Source organism: Chelonoidis abingdonii, chromosome 11 (assembly GCF_003597395.2).
Source record: "Chelonoidis abingdonii isolate Lonesome George chromosome 11, CheloAbing_2.0, whole genome shotgun sequence".
NCBI lineage: Eukaryota > Metazoa > Chordata > Testudines > Testudinidae > Chelonoidis > Chelonoidis abingdonii.
Window position 1 is genome coordinate 19,748,843 of NC_133779.1, and position 25,164 is coordinate 19,774,006.

Consider the following 25,164-nt stretch of genomic DNA (forward strand, 5'->3'; position numbering starts at 1 on the left):
AGCCTGGAGACCGAGGAGTGGGGCCGGGGGTGGGGGCTGCCAGGGACACAGCTGGGGTGTTGATCTGGTGACTGACCCCCCAGGGGCCCAACGCACCCGCCCTCCCCGGCCGGGCCCCCCCGCAGCTCAGCTCCAGTGTCCCCCCCACCGCAGACATTGGCGCAGCCTCACAAGAGAAACTGAGGCACAACGGTGCAAAACACGACTCATGTCCAGCGTGACCAGTGGGAAAGCCGCAATTTCACAAAAGGCACGCCTCACGCCCCATGGCCGCTGATGCAAGATTTGGGAGCTGGCGCTTGGCTTCCCACCCTCCAACCCGCACCCCCGTGTCCCCCCAGGTGAACAAGACGCTGGCAGGCGACCTGAGCAGCTTCCGGGAGCTGCTGGGGGCCGAGGAGCCCGAGGAGCTGGAGGCCTTCGGGGGCCTGGGCTCGCCGAGTCACCTGCGGGGGGCCCGGCGCGAGGGCGCGGTGGGGCCAAGAGGACGGGCCAGCACGCTGGAGACAAGAGACCTTTCTACCTCACGGTATGGCCGCCGCCGACCGGCATGTGACCCTCCCGGCGCCCCTATCCCCTACCGCAGCCCCGCTACCCACGGTGCCCCCGCGGGCCCCAACCTGCAGCCACAGTGCCCCTCCTCTCTCACTGCACCCCCCAGCACTTTCTGCAGCACGCCCGCAGCCCCCCGGCCCACCCCCGTGCCCCCCAGCCGCGAGACCATGCGGCCCACCAGCCTGCGGCACTGACCCACAGCCCACACCACCCCGCGCCCTCACCCCCGACCTGAGCCCTCATGCGCCCGCAAGGCCCGACCTGTGGCCCTCCGTGGCCTCACTGCCTGCCCCACCTCCAGAAGCTTCTGGAGTGTCCTGACCCGACGTACACGGAGCATCGCATTCAGCAGTCGAAGCTGAGACGCGGCGAGAGCCATCGGGTAGGTGAGTCGGACAAAACCTGTACTGGGGGGGTGCCCCCAGGTCCGGCGTTAACTCGCCGACGGATCGGTGTCAGAACACCCCATTGGGACTTCTCACCTGACATGCTGAGCCCCCCTCGAGCCCGTTTTCTCCTGCCAGCGGTCGGGATTTCCACGGCCGTGCATGCCCAAGCTGGGATGTATAACCCCCCAAAGTTACCGTGCCTCGCACCCGACCCCCAGCTCCCAATGGCCCAACACCCACCTGTCTGTCCACTCGGTATATGCTGCAGCGAACTCGTCCCCGCCCAACACTGAGTGTGAGGGTGCCCTTGGCTGCTGCTCCCGGGGCGATTCATCAAGCTGGGCTTTTGCCAGCGGAGCAAGAATAGGGATTTGAGGGACTAGTGAGAACCAGGAGGATTCTGGTGGTTTCATAATAACAAGAACAAGGGTAAGTCACCGCACTCGGAGCCTGAGGAACATTTTTAAGAATGTTACAGAGAATTCTCCCCCCCGCACCCCCGAGCTGTCCAGATTCGTGCACAGCCCTGACTATCCTCGTCTGGGCTCGCCGGTGACAAGCAACTCGCGCCGCTTGGTTGGTACCTGGCAGGTTCCCCGCTTTGTTCTGTCCCCCCCCCTCTTACAGCTTTGAGGGCCACGGCGGGAATTCCTTTAGCTCTGCCCCAGCCCCGCCCCGTCGAAAAGCCCCAGGTCGCCAGGGGACGGCCCCCCGTCAGCACCTATTCAAGCCTGCCCGGGCCCGAGTTCTAGTTCGATCATCCGAGCGCTATGTTACACGTGCGACGACCCCCCTCCCTTCGCCCATTGCATGCACCAGCCCCCAAGTTCTAGCTCAGATCCCGAGCGCCACGTTTACACGTGCAACGACCCCCTTCAACCATTGCACTTTTGCCCTGAGTTCTAGTCGAGCCGCGAGTGTATGTTAACGTTGCGACGGACCCTTTCCGCACCATGCCCAGGCCCGGGTTCTTGATTTCAGACCCCAGGTGCTACGTTACAACGCAATCCCCCTTCACTACCTTGCTTGTCAGGCCCCGATTTCGTTCGAGACCCTGAGCGCACGTTTACCCATGCACAACACCCCCTTTGCACATTGCTAACTGGGCTATGGGGTCTGAGCTCAACCTCAAATGTGCGTGTGCTCTTACACGTGCGATGCCCCCTTTGCACCATTGCACCAGCCCCGAGTTCTAGTTCAGACCCGAGCCGCTAACGTTTCACTCATGACGACTCCCTTTTGCACCATTCGCACCAGGCCCGAGTTCTACGTCGACCCGACTGCCGTCTACGTTACACTTCATAATGACGACCCCCTTTGCACCTGCACCGGGGCCCTGGTTCTGCTCCGACCCCGGATTGAGTGAGTATGCCGCGTTTTACACGCCACGATGCCCCCCTTGCACCATTGCACTGGGCCCGAGTTCTAGCTCAGACCCGTGCGTATAGCTCTTGGCTCACGTCGTTCCTATGCCACGATCCGCCCCCTTTGCACCATGCACCAGGCCTGAGTTCTAGCCTCAGACCCCGAGTGCTACGTTTACATGCGCGACACTTCCCCTCACCCGCTGTAGCTGCATGAGCTTCCTAACAGCTGCCTTAACGAGGGACCTTTTCCATGGAAAGACCTCCAGTCACCCTCGTAATTCACTCGTTACATGATTTTCCTCGTCACATCTGCCTCTTGTTTCTCGCAGCAGGTCTGAGATGGAGAGGAACTCGTGAGGGGGGCTGTGGGGGTGAGATGGGGTTGGGAGGGGCTGCTAGGTGTCCCCCCCATAACCCGTCCCCTTTGGCAATGGGGGGTGTGGGGGTCCTGGCAGAGCTGGGGATGCCCTGCAATCCCACCTCAGTGTTGAATGTTCCCCCCTCCCCACCAGGGCCCTTCGCGCGCCTCGCCTCCCCCGCGTCCCGGCGCGTTCGGCCCCCTTCCCTCACCGACGAGAACCTAGTGATGGTTAGCTTTGTGATGTGGTAAGCCCCCCCTACTGCCTCCCCCTCTCCCCCCAGCCTCTCGCTCTGCATCCCCGCCCCCCCCCACCGCTGGCTCAGTCCCGGCAGCTTCCCCCAGGCCCCACGTTTGGTTCTGTTGGGCGGGGGGTTCGTCTGCCCCCAGCGCTGTGCCAGGAGATGCCTTTGCGCCTCTTCTTGAGAGCCTAAGGTGGGTCCATAGGGGGTGTGGGAGGTGTGTCGCAGTGTCCCCGGCCTTCCCCCCATGGGGCAGAGGTGGCGGAGGCATGGGGTCTGATCCCCAACCCCCCCCCCACAGCAATCTGGCCAGGCCATCCCGCTGTGGTGGAGGCTGCGTCCGCTTTCTCAGCCTGCACGGTAAGGCCTGGTCTCCCTCCCCCCCCGTCTCCGGCACCTAGGTGCCTTGGGCTGCCCGCCCAGCCAGGTTCTCCGCGCAGGTCTCCAGCCACGAGGGGATCTCCGGGTACCGGCTCGCGATGCGGGTGACTGAATCTCGGAGGCTCGAGGAGGTTATGGGGGGGGCTGGGCGGGCCTGTGCTGGGGGATGACCGGGGAGCTGCCACCTCACCACGCTCCCCCAGGGAGCACCCGCTGCGGGAGGCTCCTCTCCCCGGACCTGGACTCGGTCGCTGGGGTCTGAGCTGCGTTTTTCGGGGGCTTGCAGAGCCCTGATTTCGCGCGGATGTTTTCCGGAGCGCTGCCACGGGCCGTGAGTCCCCCCCCCGTTCCCCCCCCTCCCCGGCCTTGGGCTGCTCTTTTGCCCCAGCTGATCCCCTCGCTCCCCCCAGAGGCTGGAGGCCCATCAGGGCATCTCCCACCTCCGCGCCCTCCTGGGCCACTCCCGGGACCGTGGTCGTTCTTCCTGCGAATCTCTTCGCCTTCCTCAACCAGTGAGTGGCTGCGGGCGGGGGGTGATCGGTGGGTGCCATGGGCAGGGCTCAGGCAAAGATGCTGTGGGGCAGGGGGGCTGGGTGTGGGGCAGGAGTGGAGTGACTTGGGGGGCGTGGGGGTGGGGTGGAGCCTGGGGCAGGCAGGAGTACTCGGGGTGGGCCAGCGGGGCAGGGCCGTGGGGGTGATCAGGAAGCCCCGGGGGGAAGGCGGTGGCGTGGGGGGGCAGGCCGTGGGTGACTCGGGGCGCGTGGGGGGAGCCGTGTGGGGTGACGGAAGTGTGGGGGAGGCTGTGGGTGGGCGGGGACGAGGCCGCGGGGGTGATCTGGTGGCGCCGTGGAGGGCGGGCCACGGTGGGGTGGGGCCGCGGGGTGACTCTGGGGGCGCCGTGGGGGCCGGGGGCCATGGGCGGGGCCGCGGGGGCGACTCAGGGGCGCCGTGGGGGGCCGGGGCCATGGGCGGGCCGCGGGGGTCGACTCGGTGGGCGCTGTGGCGCGGGCCGTGGGGCGCTCGGGGCACGTGGGGGCGGGCCGCGGGGGTGACTGGGGGAGCCGTGCAGCGGGGCGCAGTGGGGACTCGGGGCACCATTGGGGGGCCGGGGCCGTGGGGCGGGGCCGCGGGGTGCGCTCGGGGCCCGTGGGCAGGGGGCTCAGGTGTCCCGCCCCCCCATGCGTGTCCGACACAGCGAGGAGAACGATGAGACTCCCTACAATCTGGCCGTCTGCTTCGGCCCCGCGGCGGCCCCCCCGGCCTGGACCCCGTCTCCACCCAGCCCATGCCACAGAGGCAGTGAAGTGCCTGATCCTGCACCCCGTTAGGACCGCGCTTCCCGCCCCCCGGCGCCCTGCCGGCTCCCTCTACGAGTGGAGCGCGGCGCCGCCCCACGAAGCGACAGGTGAGTGGGGGCCTTCCCGGGGGTCGGGGGCCCTGATGGGGGCAGAGGGCTGATCTCCCCCTCTCCCCCCCGCGAGGACGGCTGTCCCGGACCCCGCAGCTGGAGGAGAGCGAGGGGGACGGTGCCCCCCGAGCATCGGCCAGCGGGAGTGTGAGGTGGCCCTGGGGGGTGGCGCCGGAGGTCCTTCCCCCCTCGATCTTTGCCATTGGAGAAGAGTCCCCACCCTGTGGGGTTGGTCCCACAACCTCCCTCATGGGCCCCCACTGTCTGCACACGGGGGGCCAGCATTGAGGGCGCCTAGGATGTGGGCGGCTGGGGGGTGAGGTGGGTGGGGTTGGAGGGCTCTGGGAGGGAGACGGGGGGCCTGTGGGGGAGGAGTGGAGGTACCAGTGGGAGGTGGCGGGGGTCTGGCGTGAGAACGGGAGCCTTTGGGGCAGGGGCTCTGGCCGGAAGGGGGAGCCCTCGGGGGTGAAGGGTTGGAGTTAGTGGCAGGGCAGGGGGTTGTGGCGGAAGGGGGGGGCTCGGTCGGTGAGGTTGTGGGGCTTCTAGTGGCAGGGGCGAGGGGGGTTCTGGCAGAAGGGGAGCCGCGGGTGCGGGTGGGGCTCGTGGCGGGGTTGGGGGCTCTGGCTGTGGTCTGACGTGTCCCCCCCCCCAGGACCCAGAGGGCCCCCGAGGTGTGGCCCAGTTTCTCCTACGAGGGCCGCTGCCAGAGAGCTCTCGTCCAGCCGGGCGACTCGGATCCGGCTGCTGGGCCAAGCGTCCCAGACTGGTGGCGCGGGAACTGGGGGGGCCACAGGCTCAGTGCCCCACAGTACATCGCACTGCTCCCCAGTGAGGTGGGCAGGGGTGGGGCGTGGGGGCTGGGGGGGAACAGCCCCCTACTAAGTCACCTGTCCCAGCCGCGATGAAAAGCCAGCTCGCCGGACCTCCGGGGATCGGACGGAGACGCCGTCCCCAGCTGAGCGACAACCAGAGTCAATTCAGCAGGTAGGGGGGGCCCTGGATACCTGGTGCCACTGCCCCACACCCTGAGGGTTCCCGGTACGCGGTTCCCCTGCCCCCAGGGGAATCCAGTACCCCTGCCTGGGGTCCTGGATAACTGGCTCTTGCCCCCAGGGTCCCGTCTAACCCTATCATAAGCATCTTTCCCAAATCTGGACCTTAGCGTCCAGAAATCTGGGTGCTGCATGAACCTCAAGCTTAATTATCAGCTTGGATCTTATCTCGCTGCCACCAGACAGGAATTACAGCGCCTGCCTCGCTCTGGTCCCCCAAACTTTCCCTGAAGGGACCCCAAGACTCAGAGACTCTGAGTCTCACAACAAAGGGAAATAACCCACTTCCCTTCCCCCTCTCTCTCTCCCACCAGACTTTCCTCTGGGCTAACCTGGAGTGACTGATGCAATCTCTTTACATCACAAACAAGAACCTGTCCCTCTCTTCACAAAAGAGACAACCTCAATACAAGGAAACAGAAATGATTCTCTCTCTTCCCCCAGTCCACCAATTCCGGTGCTGCGAGAGCTTCACCCTCCGTAGATCTAACACACAGAGAATTCCCTCCCCTTGTTCCTAAGCACTGCCCCAGAAGAGAAAACTCAAACAAGTCTAAAAAGAAAACTTTATATAAAAAAAGGAAGAAAAAGACATCAAAATATTCTCTGTATCAAGATGACAATAATACAGGATCAATTGCTTAAAAGAAAATATGAATAAACAGTCTGATTCAAAAAGATATCCAATTTAAACATTCCAGCAAGCTGCACACAGGTAAACACACCCAAAACAACATAAAAGCCTGTATTGTTTTTCTACCTGTACTTACAAGTCGGAAACAGAAGATAAGACGATAGAAAGAAGCTTCTCATAGCTGAGAGACAGACAAAAGACTCAGAGTCCAAAAATTCCCTCCCTGACTTTGAAAAATCCGGTTTCCTGATTGGTCCTCTGGTCAGGTGTTTGGTTCCCTTGGTTGACCCTTTACAGGTAAAAGAAACATTAACCCTTAGCTATCTGTTTGTGACAACCCCCCCTTTCTCTCGCAGGCTGCGGGTGAACTCAGAGGGCAGCCGGGGGCGCCAGCGACCCGGGACCAGCCCAATTCGCAAACTGGCTTCTCCCTTCATCGACTCGGGGCGTCTGCCCTTTGCCCTTCAGCCCCCCAGCGCCCCACGGGCTGTCGACAGGTGAGACCCCCTCCTCCTCCAGGCAACCCCCCCAATCTTTCCCTTCTCTCTGCCAACACCCTCTTTTCTCCCCCAGGACGGAGCGGGGGGCTCTGGGGGTCGGACCCCCTGGTGGAGGTCACCCCCATAGTGGAGAGAAACAAGGGGCCCCAGAGAAGCACGTGGAGATGGATAAGGTAAGTTTGGGGGCACATATCCCATTGCCCCCCTTGGGGCCGGCCCTCCGTTCCTCCCACGGCGGGCCGGCCCCCACCCACCCACCTGTCTCTCTCGTTTCAGGCCGTGACGCGGAACATGGACTCCGTGTTCAAGGAGCTGCTCAGCAAAAGTGGGGGAAAGCGGGGAGGGGCAACGCTGTCCCCGAGCCCCCTGAGGCCCTAGATCCCCCCCACCTGCCCTGTCCCCCCCCCAAACCTGCCTTCAGTCTGTACAAGACAGGGCTCTTCAAAGCCACCGGGAGTGGCCCCCGATATCCTCCAGGCCAAGCTCGCCCCACAGCTCCTTGTGCCCAGGGGGGTCCCTTTGGGGGTTCCCGGCCCCTGCTTTGAGCACAGCTTTGTACCCAGGGGAGGGGGAAGCTGCTGTCTGTTGGGGGTCCCCCACCCCAAATAATGTTTGCTTAAATTCTCTGTGTCTCTGTTAGAGCCCGGACGCCTGGGTTCTCTCCTCAGCTCTGCGAGGGGAGTGGAGGGGCTGGAAGCCTGGACTCCTGGGTTCTATCTCCCCAATTTTCAAGCTGTCCTCCACCTCCCCGTTACCCCTCAATCTGCGTCGGAGGGCCCCACCTGCAGATAACATGATCCTAGCCCCACCCCTGACCCATTGGGGCTCCCCCCATCTGCCCCCCGGCAATGAACCCGATTTTTACACGCAGTAAAGGGGCCAGTCCCAAGGGCATGTCTCTGGTGCCTCTTTTTGGGGGGGCATCAGCCAGCAAGGGGGAGGGGAGAAATGTCAGGGCGCAGCCTCAAACCTGGGCCCTACCGTAATGCTGCTAATAACGCACCCTCCCCCTGCCATCTTGGCTGGGCTACCACTTGTATACGCTAGCGGGGTGAGGGGGACAGAGGCCGACTCCTTCCCCCTCCTGGGTAAAGAGGGCAGGGAGGAGGCACCTGCTGGTGCCACCCATGGGTGAGTGGCAGGGAGGCCTCCAGGCCACATTTGCCTGCTGATCAGGTGCTACTGTGGGGCCGCTGGGGGCCCTGGCTGGTAGAGTTCGAGGCCAGCGGCACCCGGATGTCGCTCTCCATAGCAGGCGCCGGAGCCTGGGATCACCTGTGTGAGAAGCAGGCCGGCCTGGCTCAGCCCAGCCTGGCCCAGCTCGCTCCTGCAGCCCAGGGGCTCCCCGGAGCTGGGGGGACCCGCGGCCCCTTGGAGCCTGTCGCTGTGGGGCCCTGACCTGCTCCATGGAGACCCCAGCAGTGAGTGATTTCCTGTCCCCCGTGGGGCTGCAACTGGCTGGCCGTGCCTCAGTTTACCTGCTTTGCAGCTGGGTGTCCCGCTGCAGCTGGCAGGATTCCCTAGTGTGTGTGGGGGGGGAAATTAGTGAGTTTCTTTCCTGCCCCAGACCTGCCTGTCACTGCTGGGGCCCCTGGCGACCAGACCTGGGGGCGGGGGGGTCACCGTGCCGAGTGAAGGCGTCCTGGGGGCGGCGAGCTGGGATGCAGGGGGGGAGCCGCCCCGTGTGTGCGCGCTGGGGGCGCCCCCCTCCGCCGGGGGTCCCAGCCCCGTCCTGGTAGGTGGAGCCCCGCGCCCCCAGCGCTGCTCCCCGGCGGGGAAGCAGGAGTCGGACCGGCCCCGCCCCGGGCCCCCCTAGCGGCCCCCGTCCGCGAACGGGCCATGGGTCGGGGGTTCTGGGGGGGCGCTAGGGGGACCCGGCGCTTTCCAGGCTCCGCGGAACGACAGGGCTGAGGCCGCGCCCCGTGCGCAGCATCGTGGGGCGTCCCATTGGCCGGCGCTGTGTGGGCGGGGCCGGGAGGCGGCCATGGCGCGGCGCGGCGGGGGGATAAGCCGGGGGCGGCCCGCGCAGAGCGGCAGCGGCTGCTTGCCTCCGGAGCAGGGAGGAGGGGGCGGGCGGTGTGAGAGAGAGACCCCCCCCTTTGGCCCCCCCCCGCGCCGGTGAGAAGGACCCCCCCCCCTTGGCCCGGCGGAGCCGGCGCTGGGTCCTGCCGGGCCCGGGGCTCCGCCGTTAACTCGCAGCACCGCGTTACGGGCACAAACACGCTGCACCGGGCCAGGGAACCTGGGCCCCCGCTGCGGTTCCCGTGCCGCGCAGGGATGAGTGACACGAAGAGCCGGGGTGTGAAAGCAGCAAAGACCGGCTCAGCAAGCCAAGAAAAGTCGGGCGCGTACAAACTAAAATGGAAGAAAGTCGATAGGGGTGAAATGTTTCAAATTTGTGATTTTTCTTTAACCAACTCCCACCCCCAATGCAGACAAAACATTTTATATAGAGCTTGTCAAATACTCCTGAGTTTTTGGTAGCTCTTGGGCACCACAAAATGTGATGTCACTGGTCCTGTATCATTGAGGGTACTGGAGATTTCCCTGGGAGCAAGAATGAGCCCTAAGCACTCCAGACACAGCACTCCCACTGACTTTTTATACACGCAACCGTGCCAAGGCTTAGAGCTGGTTGCACAGTGGGTTTGGAGAAAAATTAAAAGCCAGAGATGTTCATCTAAAAACCAAAAATGTAAATGTAGAAATGACACCACACTACTTGTATCCCCATTTCCTGATATCTAGTCTCCCTTCCTGCTAAGCCATCACAGAGCATTATGGAGTCCCTGGCCATACTACTTCATGGGCAAATGGAGGCATGAGATGCTATACTTGCAAGGTGTGTAAGAAAAGGAGGCCTCCCATGAAGCACTATGATTGCTCAGACACACACTTCCTTCCCCCAACTCCCTAACCATTCATTCCTCATTCACAATTTGTAGAGATTACAAAGTGTCACTTAATTGACTCTCTGTGAGCAGACTTCACACAAACACAGCTTTAAAGTATTAATTAACATTAAATCATTTTTTATACAAACCTTTTTGAAGTCTCACACCCCAAAAGGTAAAGAGACAGTGAAATAAATGGAATTTAGGTAAAGAGTGTATGTGAATGAGTGCCAGACTACGGCTCCACTCTTGTGTACAGGGTACCTGGCCCGTATTCTGTCACAATGAAGGCTGGAGAGATCAGTGGAGCACCAGCACCGCCCCCTCATTCCCAGCCCCATCCCTGGCCTTTATTCATCAGCCCCAGTAGTTTGATGGGGCAGTTGTTCCAAGGGCTCATCCAGCAGCTGCCCGAGGATCTCTTCACACATGTACAGCGCACGCGGCACGTGGAAGCAGCCTGGTGAGAGAGAAAGGGGCTTTCAGTGTGACTATAGTCCTGGGGGTTGTGATGTTATGAGTAAATCCCCCCTCCCCCCTAACTGACAGGCTGCTGGAAATGTATAAATAAGCTACAAGGCTTGAGATCCGCAGTCACTGACTGCAGCCACCCTGAATATGGACATTGGACTGTAACCTCTGGACTTTAGCAACTACAAGCTCATCTTGGCTGTGTCTGAACCTCAGAAATACTTGAATTCAAGTCTGAGAGTCTAACTTGCTGGAATGTTTCAAATTGGATATCTTTTTGACTCAGACTGTTTATTCATATTTTTCTTATAAGCAATAGCCCTGTATTGTCATCTTGTTACAGAGAATATGTTTATGTCTTTTTTTCTTTCTTTTTAAAACCTGTTTAGTGTCCCAGGGCAGGAAGAAGCTAAGGGGGAGGAGAGATTGTATTTGGGGGTTGTCTCTTTGTGGAAGAGAGGGGACATGCTTCTTGGTATTGTGATTGAGTCGGGGGGGGGCACGGGCTCCTCAAGTGTACAAGATAAGATCCAAGCTGGTAATTAAGCTTGGAGGTTCATGCTAAGCACCCAGATTTTGGACGCTACGGTCCAGATTTGGGAAAGAGGCTTATGATACATTTCCCCCCCCCCCTTACCCTTGAAGGGTCCCCCCTTGATGGTGAGTGTCACCTTTCCGTCCTGCGCCAGGTAGCCAAACCACTCGCCATGTTCTGGGTCCCGGAACTGCAGAAGGATGGACAGCACCTGTCAGGCACCACCCCACACACACTCCTGGACTGGAGTGGGTGTCACAGCATGGCCAGAAAAAAGCTGGAAGCCCAGCCCCCCCCCCGTAGCCCCACAACCACTCTGGGAAATTATCCCCTTTGGGTCACCACTCCCCAACACCCGGGATAGAGCCCCAGGTGTCTGGGGCCTGCACTCACCCGCTTGAAGGCGTACTCGGCCACCTGGTCGAAGAGGTGGAGCAGGGCGGGCTCGCGGCTGTGGGCATAGGCCATGAGAAAGGCCACCATGGCCTCAGCATGGGGCCACCACAGCTTCATGCTCCACTCCAGCTGGGGGGACCAACAAAGGGGGGGCTCAGCTGGGGGGGACCCTGCAAGGGGTGGGGGAAGAGAAAGGGCCTGGGGGTGCCCCCTACCTGTGTGGGGCAGAGCCCATCCACATCCTGGAAGGCAAAGAGCCCACCATGCTCAGGGTCCCAGCCTGCCTGGAACGGCCGCACCATGAACCCCTCGATGGCCTGAGCAGCCAGCGCCAGGTCCCCCTGCTGCTGGGCGTATCGGAGCAGGAACCAGCCAGCCTCAAGTGCGTGGCCTATGGGGGGCAGAGTTAGCTGCAGAACCCAGGCTCCCAGCCCCCCCCCCGAACCCAGGTATCCGGGCTCACCAGGATTCTGTTGCCTCCCCAGGCAGCCTGGCAGCTCCTTCCCGTCCTCTGAGATGTTCTCCAGCACAGCGCTGCCATCCTTCTGGCGGGGGGGGGAAGGGGGGGAGTGATCATAGAGTCAGAGATTAACTCCCTGCTCATGGCAGGACCAATCCCCAAATGCCCCCCCAAGGGTTGAACTCACAACCCTGGGTTTAGCATGTACCTGCAGATGGCAGAGGAGGCGCTGGGTGCACCACTCCTCCAGCTCAGCCAGGGCCCCCCCGGCACCGTCCCCATCCCCCAGCTGCTCAGCCAGGCACAGCAGCATCATGGGCACAGCCAGTGGCTCGTGGGGCGTCGCGCCAGCCAGCGTTGGGCATCCCAGCTCCGTCGGGTCCTCCCGCACCCAGTGCACAACAGCCTCCAGCAGCGCCCGCGCCTCCCGCTGCCGGGGGGACAGACAGTCAGTCAGAACCCAGCCCCCTCCCACCGCAGGATGAGGACCTAGGTGTCCGGGGCACTCACCCGGTAGCGAGACTCCCCCATGGCGCGTCCCAGCTCGTCCAGCCCCAGGGCGCAGAAGCACTCGCTGAAGATGCTCCGCTGAACCTTGGTGGGGCGCCCGTCCCGGGTCAGCGCAAAGGCGGCTTTGTGGGAGCCTGGCCCCACACGGGCACAGCGCAGCAAGAACTCCCCACCTGCAAGAAAAGGACCCAGGCATCCTGGCTCCCAGACCCACCCCCTCCACACACAGACACAACCCCCCACCATGGGTCTGGTCATGTGACACCAAGTCAGCCAATTCAATGTTCCAGCTGCTTTCCCCCCGCCCCCAACCGCAATGGGGCTCACCTGCCCGGGCGGCCTCCAGGAGTTCAGGGCGTCGGAACCGGGGCACTGTGCGATACAGCCGGGCATAGACCCACACCTGGGGGAGGGGAACAGGGCTAGGGCAAGAACCTGGCACCCCAGCCCGGCTCCCCCCTCCTCACAGTACTCTCCACTCCCTCAGAGCACCCCCCCCCCCCGCCGCTCACCTGCCGGCCCTGCAGCCACACGTATTTCACATCATCGTAAATGGACCCGTCCCGGCCCAGACAGGAGAAGAACCCGCTGTGGAGACAGGGGGGAGGGGTTAGAGCCCGGGGTTCTCTCCCAGCCCGGGTGGGGCTTGGACACCTAGGTTCAGTGATTTCCCTACACCCCCTTGAATTTCCCCAACAGCCCTCCCAGTTTTGTGAACTAGTTACATGCCAAACCTGGTGTCTGGACTTTGTCCTCACCCACAACTATTTCACATTGGCTGACCTAGAACAACGCTTCCTCAGCTCTCGTCCCCTGACATCCCTAGATGACATCTTCATCATCTGGACCCATGGAAAATAACCCCTCAAGGAATTCCACTTGGATTTCAACAATTTCCATCACCCTCAGCCTGGACCAGTCCACACAAGCGGTTCATTTCCTAGACACTACAGTGCTAATAGCGACGGTCACATAAACACCACCCTATACCGGAAACCTGCTGACTGCTATACTTACCTACATGCCTCCAGCTCCCATCCCTACCTGCTGAAGTGAAAAAACAGTTTGACAGAGCCAGATGAGTACCCAGAAGTCACCTACTCCAGGACAGGCCCAACATAGAAAGTAACAGAACCCCCACTAGCCATCACCTTCAGCCCCCAACTAAAACCTCTCCAGTGCGTCATCACAGATCTACAACCTATCCTGAAGGACGATCCCTCACTCTCCCAGATCCTGGGAGACAGGCCAGTCCTCGCTTACAGACAGCCCCCCAACCTGAAGCAAATACTCACCAGAAACCACAGAACAAAAACACTAAGCCAGGAACCTATCCTTGCAACAAAGCCCATTGCCAACTCAAGTGACACCATCATAGGACCTAATCACATCAGCCAAGGCATCAGGCGCTCATTCACCTGCACATCTACCAAGATGCCATCATGTGCCAGCAATGCCCCTCTGCCATGTGCACTGGCCAAACCAGACAATCTCTGTGCAAAAGAATAAATGGAGACAAATCTGACATCAGGAATCAGAACATTCAAAAACCAGTGGGAGACTCTTCAGCCTCTCTGGCCATTCAGTAACAGATTCCAGGGTGGCAATTTTGCAACAGAAAAGCTTCAAAAACAGACTCCAGCTAGAAACTGCTGAACTTGAATTGATATACAAACTAGATAAATAGAGACTGGGAATGGCTGAGCCATTGCACACATTGAATCTGTTAAGTGTCCTCACAGCTTCCTGTCAGCTGTCTGGGATGGGCCATCTTGATTATCACTACAAAAGTTTTTTTCCCCCTCCTTCTGATAATAACTCATCTTAATTAATTAGCCTCTTAGAGTTGGCTGGGCCCCCCCTTTTCATGTTCTCTGTAGGGATCTCTCTCCTCGCTATATGGTGCAGCCAAGGCAGCGAGCTGTAGCCCACGACAGCTTATGCTCAAATCAATGTGTTAGTCTCTAAGGTGCCACGAGGCCTCCTGTTCTTTTTGCGGACACAGACGAACAGGGCTGCTGCTCTGAAACCTGCCAGTTCTTGTGTTATGTGAAGCATTAAATAACATGTTATAGACCTCGGTCATATCCCCCCAGTCGTCTCTTTTCGAAGCTGAAAATGCCCAGTCGTTTTAATTTCTCCTCCGGTTTCATACCCCTGATCATTCTAGTTGCCATCGCTGCCCCTTCTCCATCTCTCTTTTGGGCCGGGGGTGACCCGCTCTGCGCGCCTATTCACAGGGTGCACCCACCAGGGATTTATATGGAGGCAACATGATCCCAGCCCTCTGCCCGGTTCCTGGCTGCCGCTGCGCAGGGAGTGGGCGCGTTCAGGGAACTCTCCTCCGAGACTCGAGTGGGAACGGCCAGTCCAGATTCCTGCATTTCGTGCCCAGAGTTGAGACCGTTTTCCAACTGCCTCACTTTGCGTTTACCAACATTGAATTTCAGCCGCCGCTTGTTGGCCGGGCGCTCCCTTCGCAGCCCTTCCTGGGACTTAACTGGCTTCAGCAGCTTGTTTACCCCTTTCCCAGCTGGGCTGAGAGCGCTGCTTCCTGCCCTTCGTTTCCCATCGTTTAACCAGCCGCTGCTCCGGGCCCCGCAACGCTCCCAAGTCAGTGAGATTGTTCCGTGCTTCGGCGTCAGGCGCATGATCCTAATAAACCAGATCTCTTGGCCCTGAGCCCCCCGCCCCATTCCAGCTCCTGGGGAAACTACCGCCTGGCTTCTCTCCCGGCCCGGACGCCTGGGTTCCGCTCACCCGTGCTCGGGGTCGTGCGAGTGCCGGACCCAGAAGCCGATGGCCGCGTCCAGCTCCCGGCCCATCCGCCCCCGCCAGGACTCGAGCAGCGCCCGCGGCTCCATCCGCTCGGGACCCAGTGAGCCGCCCACGGGACCCCCGTCAGCTGATCCCGCCCCACGGGACCGCGGGGGGCGGGCGGGCAGCGGTCGCCACTGGGGGCCGGCCACCGCCCGCCCACCTCCGGCTAGGGACCCCACCACCTCGGTAGCTCAGTGCCGGGCTACGCTATTATTTTCATACAGCGCGGCTGATCACCAGGCGCAGGGCACTGGACCCCCGGAGCCAGCAGACAAAGGCCCAGCGCCCCCCCCCCGGCGTGTGTGAGAGCCAAGCTGGGGGGGGGGCGGTCACACAAAGGGCCGCGTCGGGCTCCGTCCACACGGAGCATCGATCCGGATCGGCCCTGCCCCGGCTCCCAGCTAATGCATACGCCCAGGCCAATGTCTGGGAGAGCAACAGACTCTAATAACTACACGACTGAGTGTGTGTGTGAAGTATGAGAGGAGTAGCCGTGTTGTGTGTGTGTGTGTGTAGTATGAAGTATGAGAGGAGTAGCCGTGTTAGTGTGTGTGTGTGTGTGTGAAGTATGAGAGGAGTAGCCGTGTTAGTGTGTGTGTGTGTGTGTGTGAAGTATGAGAGGAGTAGCCGTGTTAGTGTGTGTGTGTGTGTGTGTGAAGTATGAGAAGTAGCCGTGTTTGTGTGTGTGTATGTGTCTCAAGTATGAGAGAAGTAGCCGTGTTAGTGTGTGTGTGTCAAGTATGAGGAGTAGCCGTGTTAGTGTGTGTGTGTCTCAAGTATGAGGAGTAGCCGTGTTAGTGTGTGTGTGTGTGTGTATGTGTCTCAAGTATGAGAGAAGTAGCCGTGTTAGTGTGCGCGCACGTGGTGACAAAGTTCCTCCTCTACCGTGGTGGGTCCTGCGCTTCTTGGCAGATTTGCTGACCTCAGTGATCTTCCCCACAGTCTGGGTCAGCTCCTCCTGTGTCTGGTCAGGAGCTGGGAGGTTTGGGGGGAACCCGGGCCCAGCCCAGGGCCCTGTGGATCGCAGCCGCCTGTAGGGCCTCCTGGAACAGCTACAGCTCCCTGGGCTACTTCCCCAAACACCTTCTTTACCCTCCCCACCCACCTGCCTGCTGACGCCTGGCCTGTCCTCCTCACACACACCACAAACTGAGCCGCTTTCAAACCCAGGTGCCCTCATTGGCTGCAGGGGATTAATCAGCCTGGCTGCTTAATTGGTTCCAGCAGGTTCCTGATTACTGCAGTGGAGCCCCTGCTCAGCCAGTGACTCCTGCACCTCCTGGCCTAGGTCTGTCACCGTGTGTCAAGTATGAGAGAAGTAGCCGTGTGTGTGCCTGTGCATGTGTGCGCATGTATATGTATGTATGAGTCTATGTGCGTGTATGAGTGTGTGCGTGTCAAGTATGAGAAGTAGCCGTGTGAGTGTGCGCATGTGCATGAGTGAGTCTGTGCATGTATGAGTGTGTCACGTATGAGAGAAGTAGCCATGTGAGTGCATGTGTGCGCATGTACATGTGTGTATGAGTCTGTGTGTATATGAGTGTGCACGTATGTGCGTGTACACACTCTCCCCCCCCACATATGACACAGGGTTAATTGACACCTGTATCACTGATGGGGCCTTTTGCCTTATTCCCCCTGAAAGACCCTGGGCAGAACTTTAAGTACAACCCCCCCCCCAGCCCCTCTCATAGCAGGGCCCGCCCCCCTCCAGCCCCCCCCCACGCAACACTCCAGGTTTCTCTTTACTTCAAAAATGTCTTTAATTGTTGAAAATCCACAAACTGACAGACGAGCACGGGGGGGGGCTACGGGGGGCACGGGGGAGCCACAGCGAAATACACTATCATACAAAAGACGGGGGGCTGCCCATCCCACCTCAGCCACGCCCCATGGAATGTCTACTGGGAGGGCACAATGGGGGGAGACAGACCCCCCATCACTGACCCAATGGACTAATTGCCTGGGTGGCATTTAAACCTGCCGCCCACCCCCTGGGGGGCCCAGTCCCCGGGTGGGCCACCAGCCCCTCCCCCCTTAGGTTTTTTTTTTCTGTTTTTCTTCTTTTCCTAAAAAAAAAAAAATGGTTTATACAAAAAGTTTTTTTTCCGAGGGGGGGCAGGAGACAGGAGCCCCCCTGCCATGAGGCAGGAAACAGCGGCACCGATTCAGGGGTGGGAGGGTCAAGCTAGGGCCCCCCCCCCCAACACCTGTGGGGGGACCTGCTATTCACAACAGCTACAGCCCCCCCTTTCCTCTACGACTCAGACACTACAGGGGAGACGGGGGGGTCTGTACAGCGGTGAGAGCTGGGGGGAGGGGCGCCCCCCAACCTGCAGCCCCCTCCACGACAGCAGGGGGGCACAAGAACTTCATTCCAGCAACTGCAACATGTAAAAAATCCCAACGCCCCCCCGGCAAACCAGACTCCGGGGTGCCTGCCCCCCCCGCAGCCAAGGGTCGGGGGGGAACACAGTTCAGTGACCCCCCAGGCCCCAATGAAATGTGCTTTCCTTGGCGAGCGAGGGGTGCGGGGGGCCGGTGCCAAGGTGGGGGCGGCGCCTCCTTCACTGCCCGTCGGCCTTGGGCTTCTTTGGAGCAGATTTCCTGGGGGGGGGAAATGGGGGGTGAGAGTTGACCAGGCTGCTATGGGAACTAGTGTCCCCCCCCACCCCCGGGACCAGTACAGCACCCAGAGTGTTCCCCCCCCCACCCCGTGGGGACCCCACAGTTCCCTGGGGCAGCCCCCCCGACCAGGACCAGTACAACACCTGCAGTGTCCCCCCCAACCCCGTGGGGACCCCACAGAGCCCTGGGGCCACCCCCTGGCCAAGTGCAGCTGTCATCTCCCCTCCCCCCAGTGCCCCCACCGATACTCACATATCGGGGGAGGAGAGCGGCCGCTTGCTGGCCGGCTTGGCCACGGACCCGTCCTTACTGGATTCTGCAGCACCGGAGAGGGGGGGTTAGTGCCGTGGGGAGCATCGCCCCCTCCGCCTGAGCCCCCCGCCCAGGCCGGGGGGAGCCCGGCTCACCTTGCAGCCACCGGACCTGTGTGGCGGGCCCGTAGCCCTTCCCCAGTGCCCCCCAAGGGGCCCCGCCCCCCGCCCCGCTCACCTTGCAGCCACCGGACCTGCATGGCGGGCCCGTAGCCCTTCCCCAGTGCCCCCCAACGGGCCCTGCCTCGGGCCTACGGCAGTGGCGGCGTGGGTGGGCTGGGTCACGGTGGTCACAATGCGCGGGGCTTGCTGCGGGTCGGTGATTTCGCTTGCTGTGGCTGCAGGGCCTCGCCCTGGCGCCCCCTCAGGCTGCCCTGCCCATTGGCACCCGGGGCTGGTCTGAAAAAGTGGGGCAGAGATCAGTCCTAGGAGCCCCCGCAAAACAGGCCCAACGCCCCATCCTGCCCCCCCCCCCGCAACAGCTCACCACCAACAGCCCCAACCCCATTGTGGCCCCACCTCTCCCCCGCAACAGCCCCCCGCAAGACAGCCACCACGCCCCATTCCTGGCGCCCTCCTCCTCCCCCCGCAAACAGCCTCTCGCAAGACAGCCCCACGCCCCATTCCTGCCCCCCTCCCCCGCAACAGGCCTCCCCAACAGGCCCCACACCCCATTCCTGGCCCCGCCTCCCCGCAAGACAGGGCCCCGCCCGCCATTCCTGGCGGCCCCTCCACTCCCCCGCCCGAACAGCCTCCAGCAACACGGCCCACACCCCATTCCTGGCCTCCCCCCCCCCCGCAACCAGCTCCCGGCAACAGGCGCCACACACCCATTCCCAGCCCCACTCTTTCCCCCGGACAGGCCCACGCCCAATCTGCCGCCCGCCGCAACGCAATGCCTCCCCAACAGGACCCACGCACCCATTCCTGGCCCCCGCATCCCCCGCAGAGCCAGCCATCCCAACAGGCCCCACAACCCACACTCTTCCTAGCCCACGCCTCTTCCCCCCGACAGGCACCCACGCGCCATTCCAGCCCCCCACAATAGCCCACCAACAGAGCCACACCCGCCGCCACACGGCCCACATGCCCAACCATGGGGTGAATCAGGAGAGGCGGACCCAATGCCCTGCCCCCATGCTCACCGTGGTGGTGCCACATGCTGGAAAGTCAGCACGTGGTGGCCGTGATGGGTTGTGGCCGACGTCTATGGGTCTCACACGGGGGGTTGGAGCAGACGCGTGGGGCTGGTTTGTGGAGGCGACTGGGCTGACTAGGCCGTGCCCCCCATCCTCCAGGGGGCAGAGGAGGGGGCTCGGCCCAGCTCCCCGCCATGCTGGACCAGTCAGGTTGGTCGCAGGTGACGCGCAGTGGGACTGCACGTCGCAGGTCGGCATGGCAGGGTGTGCTGGGCCCCCTCAGCCTGGCCTGTCCCCCACGTACACGCACGCGTGGTGGCGGTGTGTAGGTGCCCCGTCTCGTGCGTCTCACGGCAGGGGGTTGCTGCACACACTCGCTCCAGGACGCCATATGCTGATGATGGACGTTGTGCGAACAGTGATTTGGTCGGGCCCGCTCATAGCGCTCGCACGGGCGTTGCTGCACACTCAGCCCGTCCACCGGCCAACGTTGCAACATGAGCGCACCTGGCGCAGGGTACTGGCTGTCGCCTGCGAACTGGGTACTCAACACAGTATCCGTCTCGCACGGCGAGGGAGTTGCAAAGCACACTCAGCACCAGGAACGCCCATGTAAGGTGTCGCACCGTGGCCGTGTTGGGGTGTACGCGCCACGTCTAGCGATGCGGTCTCGCACGGGGCGGATTACGAAGGCACAACTCGCACACGCCGGACTGCCCCCCAAACAACAATTGGACCCCAACGTGAGCGCGGAGGGGTACCACCGTACTCGGATGGAGGGCTCTGAGGCAGACGCATCGCACGTGCCCATCGCATCCGAACTGGTCGTGGGCGAATACGCATCTCAACAAGAGTCACCTGGCAACCACGTGCCGGTGCCCAGCGACCTCCCGTGTCCTAGGTACAAACCATCATACACCTGCAACCTGGCTGCTCCTCGGACAACCTCGATTCGACTGCCTGAACCATGGCTGTTATGAAGCTGCACAAGATCCTGCGTTAGGGTTTGCAATGAGGCAGGCCCAGTGGCGCAAGCTCACCCCAGGCCCACCGCCGGCCTGTCCCCCCGGCCCATACCGACGAGGCCCGTTAGACGAGTTGGTGCGTGGAGTCGGAGCCTCATAGCACGGTGACCACGTGGCGGCCGGTGAGTGGCTGTGGCTGCAGCATCGTGGGCCGGACAGGGCCGATGACTGCACGCGACGATCGGCCTTCCAGGCAACCACCGAGAGATTCACTGCACTGCACAGCTGCGTGCCAACACTGCTTTGCTGACATCTGGTGCTGGGAACGCTGGTGGTACTGCGTTTGGCATGGGTGGGATTGGGTTGGGGCTACCAGGTCCCCCTCATCGGCTGCCGCCGCCCATGCAGCGACGCCGGTTCGTGGTGGCCGTGTGGGTGGTGCCCGTCTCGTGCGTCCTCGCACCTGGGGGGTTGCTGCCAATATCGTCTACGCGCCCACAATCTAGAGTGGCCATTAGATGGCACTGAATGGGGAGTGGTGCCCGTCTCGTGCGTCACGCACGGGGGGATTGTCTGCACACATCCCGTTACCGGGCCCATAGCTGGACAGTGGCCATAGAGTGGCGACGTGGGTGGTGCCCGTCTCGGTGCGTCTCGCACAGGGGGGTTGCTGCTCACTCGTCCCCGGCGCCCCCATTCGGCGGACGTGGCCGTGGTGCCGTGTGGGTGGTGCCGCGTCTCGTGCGTCTCACACGGGGGGTTGCTGCACCACTCGTCCGGCGCCCTGGCTGGACGTGGCCGTGGTGGCCGTGTGGGTGTGCCCGTCTACGTGCGTCTCGACGGGGGGTGCTGCAACACTCGTCCGGCGCCCATGCTTGGACGTGGCCTGAGTGGCCGTGTGGGGGTGCCGTCTCGTGCGTCTCGCACACGGGGGTTGCTGCACACTCGTCCGGCGCCCTGCTGGACGTGGCCGTGGTGGCCGTGTGGGTGGTGCCCGTCTCGTGCGCTCTCACACGGGGGTTGCTGGCACACTCGTCCGGCGCCCATGCTGGACGTGGCGTGTGGCCGTGTGGGTGGTGCCGTCTCGTGCGTCTCGCACGGGGGGTTGCTGCACACCGTCGGCGCCCATGCTGGACGTGGCCATATGGCTGTGTGGGTGGTGCCGGTCTCATCGGTCTCGCGCGGGGGATTGCTGCACACCCGTCCGCGCCCATGGCTGGACGTGGCCGTGGTGGCCGTGTGGTGGTGCCCGTCTCGTGCGTCTCGCACGGGGGTGGAGCAGACGCGAACTACCGCGCCGTTGGTGGCCGCCTCCTGGCCTCGCACACAAAGTGAGCAGCTGGGTCGGCTGCCCACGTTGGCCACAGACGGTGGCAGTGGCAGTGTTGGTGGTGCCGGTCTCATGGGTCCTCGCAGGGCGGGTTGGAGCACACCAGGGTGACGGTGCCGGGCGTGGGGTCGCCCTGCCCCACGTCGGCGATAGTCACGTGGCCGTGGGCGCTCCGTGGTGGGCGAGGCAGGGTGAGTGGCAGATCGTGCACTGGCTGGGCACACGCGGGGCGTTGTGATCAGCGTCACCTGCGTGGGCTGGGAGACAGGCTGGGGTCGGGAGACGGGCAGGTGTGAGGGCTGGGCCATGTCCCACGGCCATTGAATTTCCAGCCGCAGCTTTGTGGCCGGGCGCTCCCTTCGCAGACCTTCCTGGGACTTAACTGGGCTTCAGCGCTTGTTTACCCCTTTCCGTGGGCTGAGAAGCGCTGCTTCCTGCCCTTTCGTTTCCCATCGTTTAAACAGCGCTGCTCCGGGCCCCGAACGCTCCCAAGTCAGTGAGATTGTTCCGTTTCGGCGGCCAAGCGCGCATGATCCTAATAAACCAGATCTTCTTGGCCCTGAGCCCCCCGCCCATTCCAGCTCCTGGGGAAACCTACCGCCTGGCTTCTCACCCGGACGCTGGTTCGCTCACCGTGCTCGGGGTCGGCGAACGCGGACCAGAAGCCGATGCGCGGTCCAGCCCCGGCCCATCCGCCCCGCCGGACTCGGCAGCGCCCGCGCTACCATCCGCTCGGGACCGTGAGCGCCAGGGACCCCGTCAAGCTGATCCCGCCCACGGGACCGGGGGGGCGGGCGGGCAGCGGTTCGCCACTGGGCCGCCCGCCCGCCCACGTTCCCCGGCTAGGGACCCCACCCCCTGTAGCTCAGTGCCCGGGCTACGCATTTTCATACAGCTCGCTGGATATCCGCGCAGGGCACTGGAACCCGGAGCGCAGCCAAAGGCCCGCGCCCCCCCCCGGATGTGTGAGAGCCAAGCTGGGGGGGGGGCGGGGTCACACCCAAAGGCCGCGTCGGGCTCGTCCACACGGAGCATCGATCGGATCGGCCCTGCCCCGGCCCCAGCTAATGCACCGCCCAGGGCAATGTCTGGGGAGAACAACTCTAATAAACTAACACGACTGAGTGTGTGTGTTGAACGTGATGAGGGATAGCCGTGTTAGTGGTGGATGTGTGGGTGTGTGTGAAAGTATGAGAAGGAGCTGCAGTGTTGTGTGTGTGTGTGTGTAGTATGAAGTATGAGAGGAGTAGCCGTGTTAGTGTGTGTGTGTGTGTGTGAAGTATGAAAGAGAAGCCTGTGTTAGTGTGTGTGTGTGTGTGTGGAAGTATTGAGAAGTAGCCGTGTTGTGTGTGTGTGTATGTGCTCAAGTATGAGAGAAGTAGCGTGTAGTGTGTGTGTGTCAAGTATGAGGAGTAGCCGTGTTTGTGTGTGTGTCTAAAGTATGAGGAGTAGCCGTGTTGTGTGGTTGTGTGTGTGTGTATGTGTCTCAAGTATGAGAGAAGTAGCCGTGTTAGTGGTGCGCGCACGTGGTGACAACAGTTCCTCCTCTACCGTGTGGGTCTGCGCTTCTTGGCAGATTGCTGACCTCAGTGATCTTCCCCACAGTCTGGGTCAGCTCTCCTGTGTCCTGGTCAGGAGCTGGGAGGTTTGGGGGGAACCGGCCCAGCCCAGGGCCCTGTGATCGCGCGCCCTGTAGGGCTCCTGAAGACTACAGCTCCTGGCTACTCCCCAAACACCTTCTTCACCTCCCCACCCACGCCTGCTGCGCTGCCTGCTTCCTCCACACACACCACAAACTGAGCCGCTTTCAAACCCATGCCTCATTGGCTGCAGGGATTTATCAGCTCTGGCTGATCTAATGGTTCCAGCAGGTTCCTGATTACTGCAGTGGAGCCCCTGCTCAGCAGCTGACTCCTGCACCTCGCTGCGCCTAGGTCTTCACCGTGTGTCAAAGTATGAGAGAGTAGCCGTGTGTGTGCCTGTCTGTGGCCATGTATATGTATGTTGAGTAGAGTGCGTATGAGTGTGTGCGTGTCAATATGAGAAGTAGCCGTGTGAGTGTGCCGCATGTGCATGATGAGTCTGGTCATGTATGAGTGTGTCACGTATAGAGAAGTAGCCATGTGGAGTGCATGTGTTGCGCATGTACATGTGTGTATGAGTCTGTGTGTATATGAGTGTGCACGTATGTGCGTGTACACACTCTCCCCCCACATATGACACAGGGTTAATTGACACCTGTATCTGATGGGGCCTTTTGCCTTATTCCCTGAAAACCTGGGCAAGAACTTTAAGTACACCCCCAGCCCCTCTCATAGCAGGGCCCGCCCTCCAGCCCCCCACCACAACACTCCAGTTTCTCTTAACTTCAAAATGTCTTTAATTGTTGAAAAATCCACAAACTGCCAGCGAGCACGGGGGGGGGCTACGGGGGGCACGGGGGGCCACAGCGAAATACACTATCAATACAAGACGGGGCTGCCATCCCACCTCAGCCACGCCCCAGTGGGAATGTCTACTGGGAGGGCACAAGGGGGGAGACAGACCCCCCATCACTGACCCAATGGACTAATGCCTGGGTGGCATTTAAACCTGCCGCCCACCCCTGGGGGGGCCCAAGTCCCGGTGGGGGCCACAGCCCCTCCCCCTTAGGTTTTTTTTTTCTGTTTTTCTTCTTTTCTAAAAAAAAAAAAATGGTTTATTACAAAAGTTTTTTTTCCGAGGGGGGGCAGGAGACAGGAGCCCCTGCCATGAGGCAGAAACAGCGGCACCGATTCAGGGGTGGAGGGTCAGCTAGGGGCCCCCCCCCCAACACCTGTGGGGGACCTGCTATTCACACAGCTACAGCCCCCTTTCCTCTACGACTCCGACACTACAGGGGGGAAGGGGACGGGGGTCTGTACAGCGGTGAGAGCTGGGGGAGGGGCGCCCCCAACTGCAGCCCCTCCACGACAGCAGGGGGCACAAGAACTCATTCAGCAACTGCAACATGTAAAAAATCCCAACGCCCCCCGGCAAACAGACTCCGGGGTGCCTGCCCCCCGCAGCCAGGGTCGGGGGGAACCAGTTCAGTGACCCCAGGCCCAATGAAATTGTCTTCCTTGGCGAGCGAGGGGTGCGGGGGGCCGGTGCCAAGGTGGGGCGGCGCCTCCTTCACTGCCCGTCGGCCTTGGGCTTCTTTGGAGCAGATTCCTGGGGGGGGGAAATGGGGTGAGAGTTGACAAGGCTGCTATGGGAACTAGTTTCCCCCCCACCCGGGACCAGTACCAGCACCAGAGTGTTCCCCCCACCCCGTGGGGACCCCACAGTTTCCCTGGGCAGCCCCCCCGACCGGACCAGATACAACACCTGCGTGTCCCCCACCAACCCGTGGGGACCACAGAGCCTGGGGCCACCCGGCCAAGTGCAGTGTCATCTCCCCTCCCGCCAGTGCCCCCACCGATACTCACATATCGGGGGAGGGCGCGGCCGCCTTGCTGGCCGGCTTGGCCAGACCCGTCCTTACTGGATCTGCAGCACCGAGAGGGGGGGTTTAGGCCGTGGGGAGCATCGCCCTCCGCCTGAGCCCCCGCCCAGCCGGGGGGAGCCCCGGCTCCCTTGCAGCCACCGACCTGGTGGCGGGCCGTAGCCCTTCCCCAGTGCCCCCCAGAGGCCCCGCCCCCGCCCCTCACTTGCAGCACCGGACCTGCATGGCGGGCCGTAGCCCTTCCCAGTGCCCACCAAACGGGCCCTGCCCCCCCGCGCCGATCCACACTTGCAGCCACCGAGACGCTGTGTGCAGCGCCCGAGCCCTTCCCCAGTGCCCCCCAACGGGCCCTG

At 62.0% G+C, this 25,164-nt stretch overlaps 3 protein-coding genes across 6 annotated transcripts in view; 1 reads left to right on the forward strand and 2 right to left on the reverse strand.

The window, feature by feature from the left end:
• The window catches only part of ARHGAP4 (Rho GTPase activating protein 4), a 26,700-nt gene extending 18,924 nt beyond the window's left edge, over window positions 1-7,776 (forward strand). Inside the window, 10 exon segments of the mRNA XM_075071311.1 lie at window positions 2,824-2,917; window positions 3,213-3,271; window positions 4,504-4,572; window positions 4,575-4,697; window positions 4,774-4,852; window positions 5,353-5,466; window positions 6,743-6,883; window positions 6,960-7,059; window positions 7,163-7,232; window positions 7,235-7,776. Of these exon segments, the coding sequence (XP_074927412.1) occupies window positions 2,824-2,917; window positions 3,213-3,271; window positions 4,504-4,572; window positions 4,575-4,697; window positions 4,774-4,852; window positions 5,353-5,466; window positions 6,743-6,883; window positions 6,960-7,059; window positions 7,163-7,232; window positions 7,235-7,431 (1,046 nt within the window). The 3' untranslated portion in view covers window positions 7,432-7,776.
• Window positions 7,777-10,008: 2,232 nt separating this feature from the next.
• On the reverse strand, window positions 10,009-15,048 carry RENBP (renin binding protein). Of its 4 annotated transcripts, XM_032795011.2 has the most exons (10): window positions 14,913-15,047; window positions 12,665-12,740; window positions 12,480-12,555; window positions 12,153-12,325; window positions 11,851-12,072; window positions 11,646-11,727; window positions 11,398-11,573; window positions 11,180-11,311; window positions 10,889-10,976; window positions 10,050-10,240 (listed from the first exon to the last, which is right to left on the reverse strand). In XM_032795011.2, the coding sequence occupies exons 1-10, from the start codon at window positions 15,014-15,016 to the stop codon at window positions 10,131-10,133; spliced, it is 1,239 nt and encodes a 412-aa protein (XP_032650902.2). In that variant the 5' UTR covers window positions 15,017-15,047; the 3' UTR covers window positions 10,050-10,130. The 4 variants fall into 4 exon arrangements, with proteins under 4 accessions (XP_032650904.2, XP_032650905.2, XP_032650902.2 ...); XM_032795013.2 differs by lacking the exon at window positions 10,889-10,976 and having other exon boundaries at window positions 10,009-10,240; XM_032795014.2 differs by lacking the exon at window positions 11,180-11,311 and having other exon boundaries at window positions 10,037-10,240; window positions 14,913-15,048.
• A 1,662-nt stretch (window positions 15,049-16,710) lies between these two features.
• LOC116833449 (uncharacterized) overlaps window positions 16,711-25,164 on the reverse strand; it is a 33,832-nt gene continuing 25,378 nt past the window's right edge. Inside the window, 3 exon segments of the mRNA XM_075071312.1 lie at window positions 16,711-17,579; window positions 17,853-17,916; window positions 18,008-18,037. Coding sequence (XP_074927413.1) covers window positions 17,540-17,579; window positions 17,853-17,916; window positions 18,008-18,037 — 134 coding nt within the window. The 3' untranslated portion in view covers window positions 16,711-17,539.

Excerpts from the sequence above, each read along its gene's own strand:
- RENBP (XM_032795011.2), bottom strand. The coding sequence starts at position 15,016 with ATGGAGCCGCGGGCGCTGCTCGAGTCCTGGCGGGGGCGGATGGGCCGG. Across the intron at positions 12,741-14,912 it reads TCGCACGACCCCGAGCACGG|CGGGTTCTTCTCCTGTCTGG; the intron begins GTGAGCGGAACC and ends CTGTCTCCACAG. Across the intron at positions 12,326-12,479 it reads CCTGGAGGCCGCCCGGGCAG|GTGGGGAGTTCTTGCTGCGC; the intron begins GTGAGCCCCATT and ends CTTTTCTTGCAG.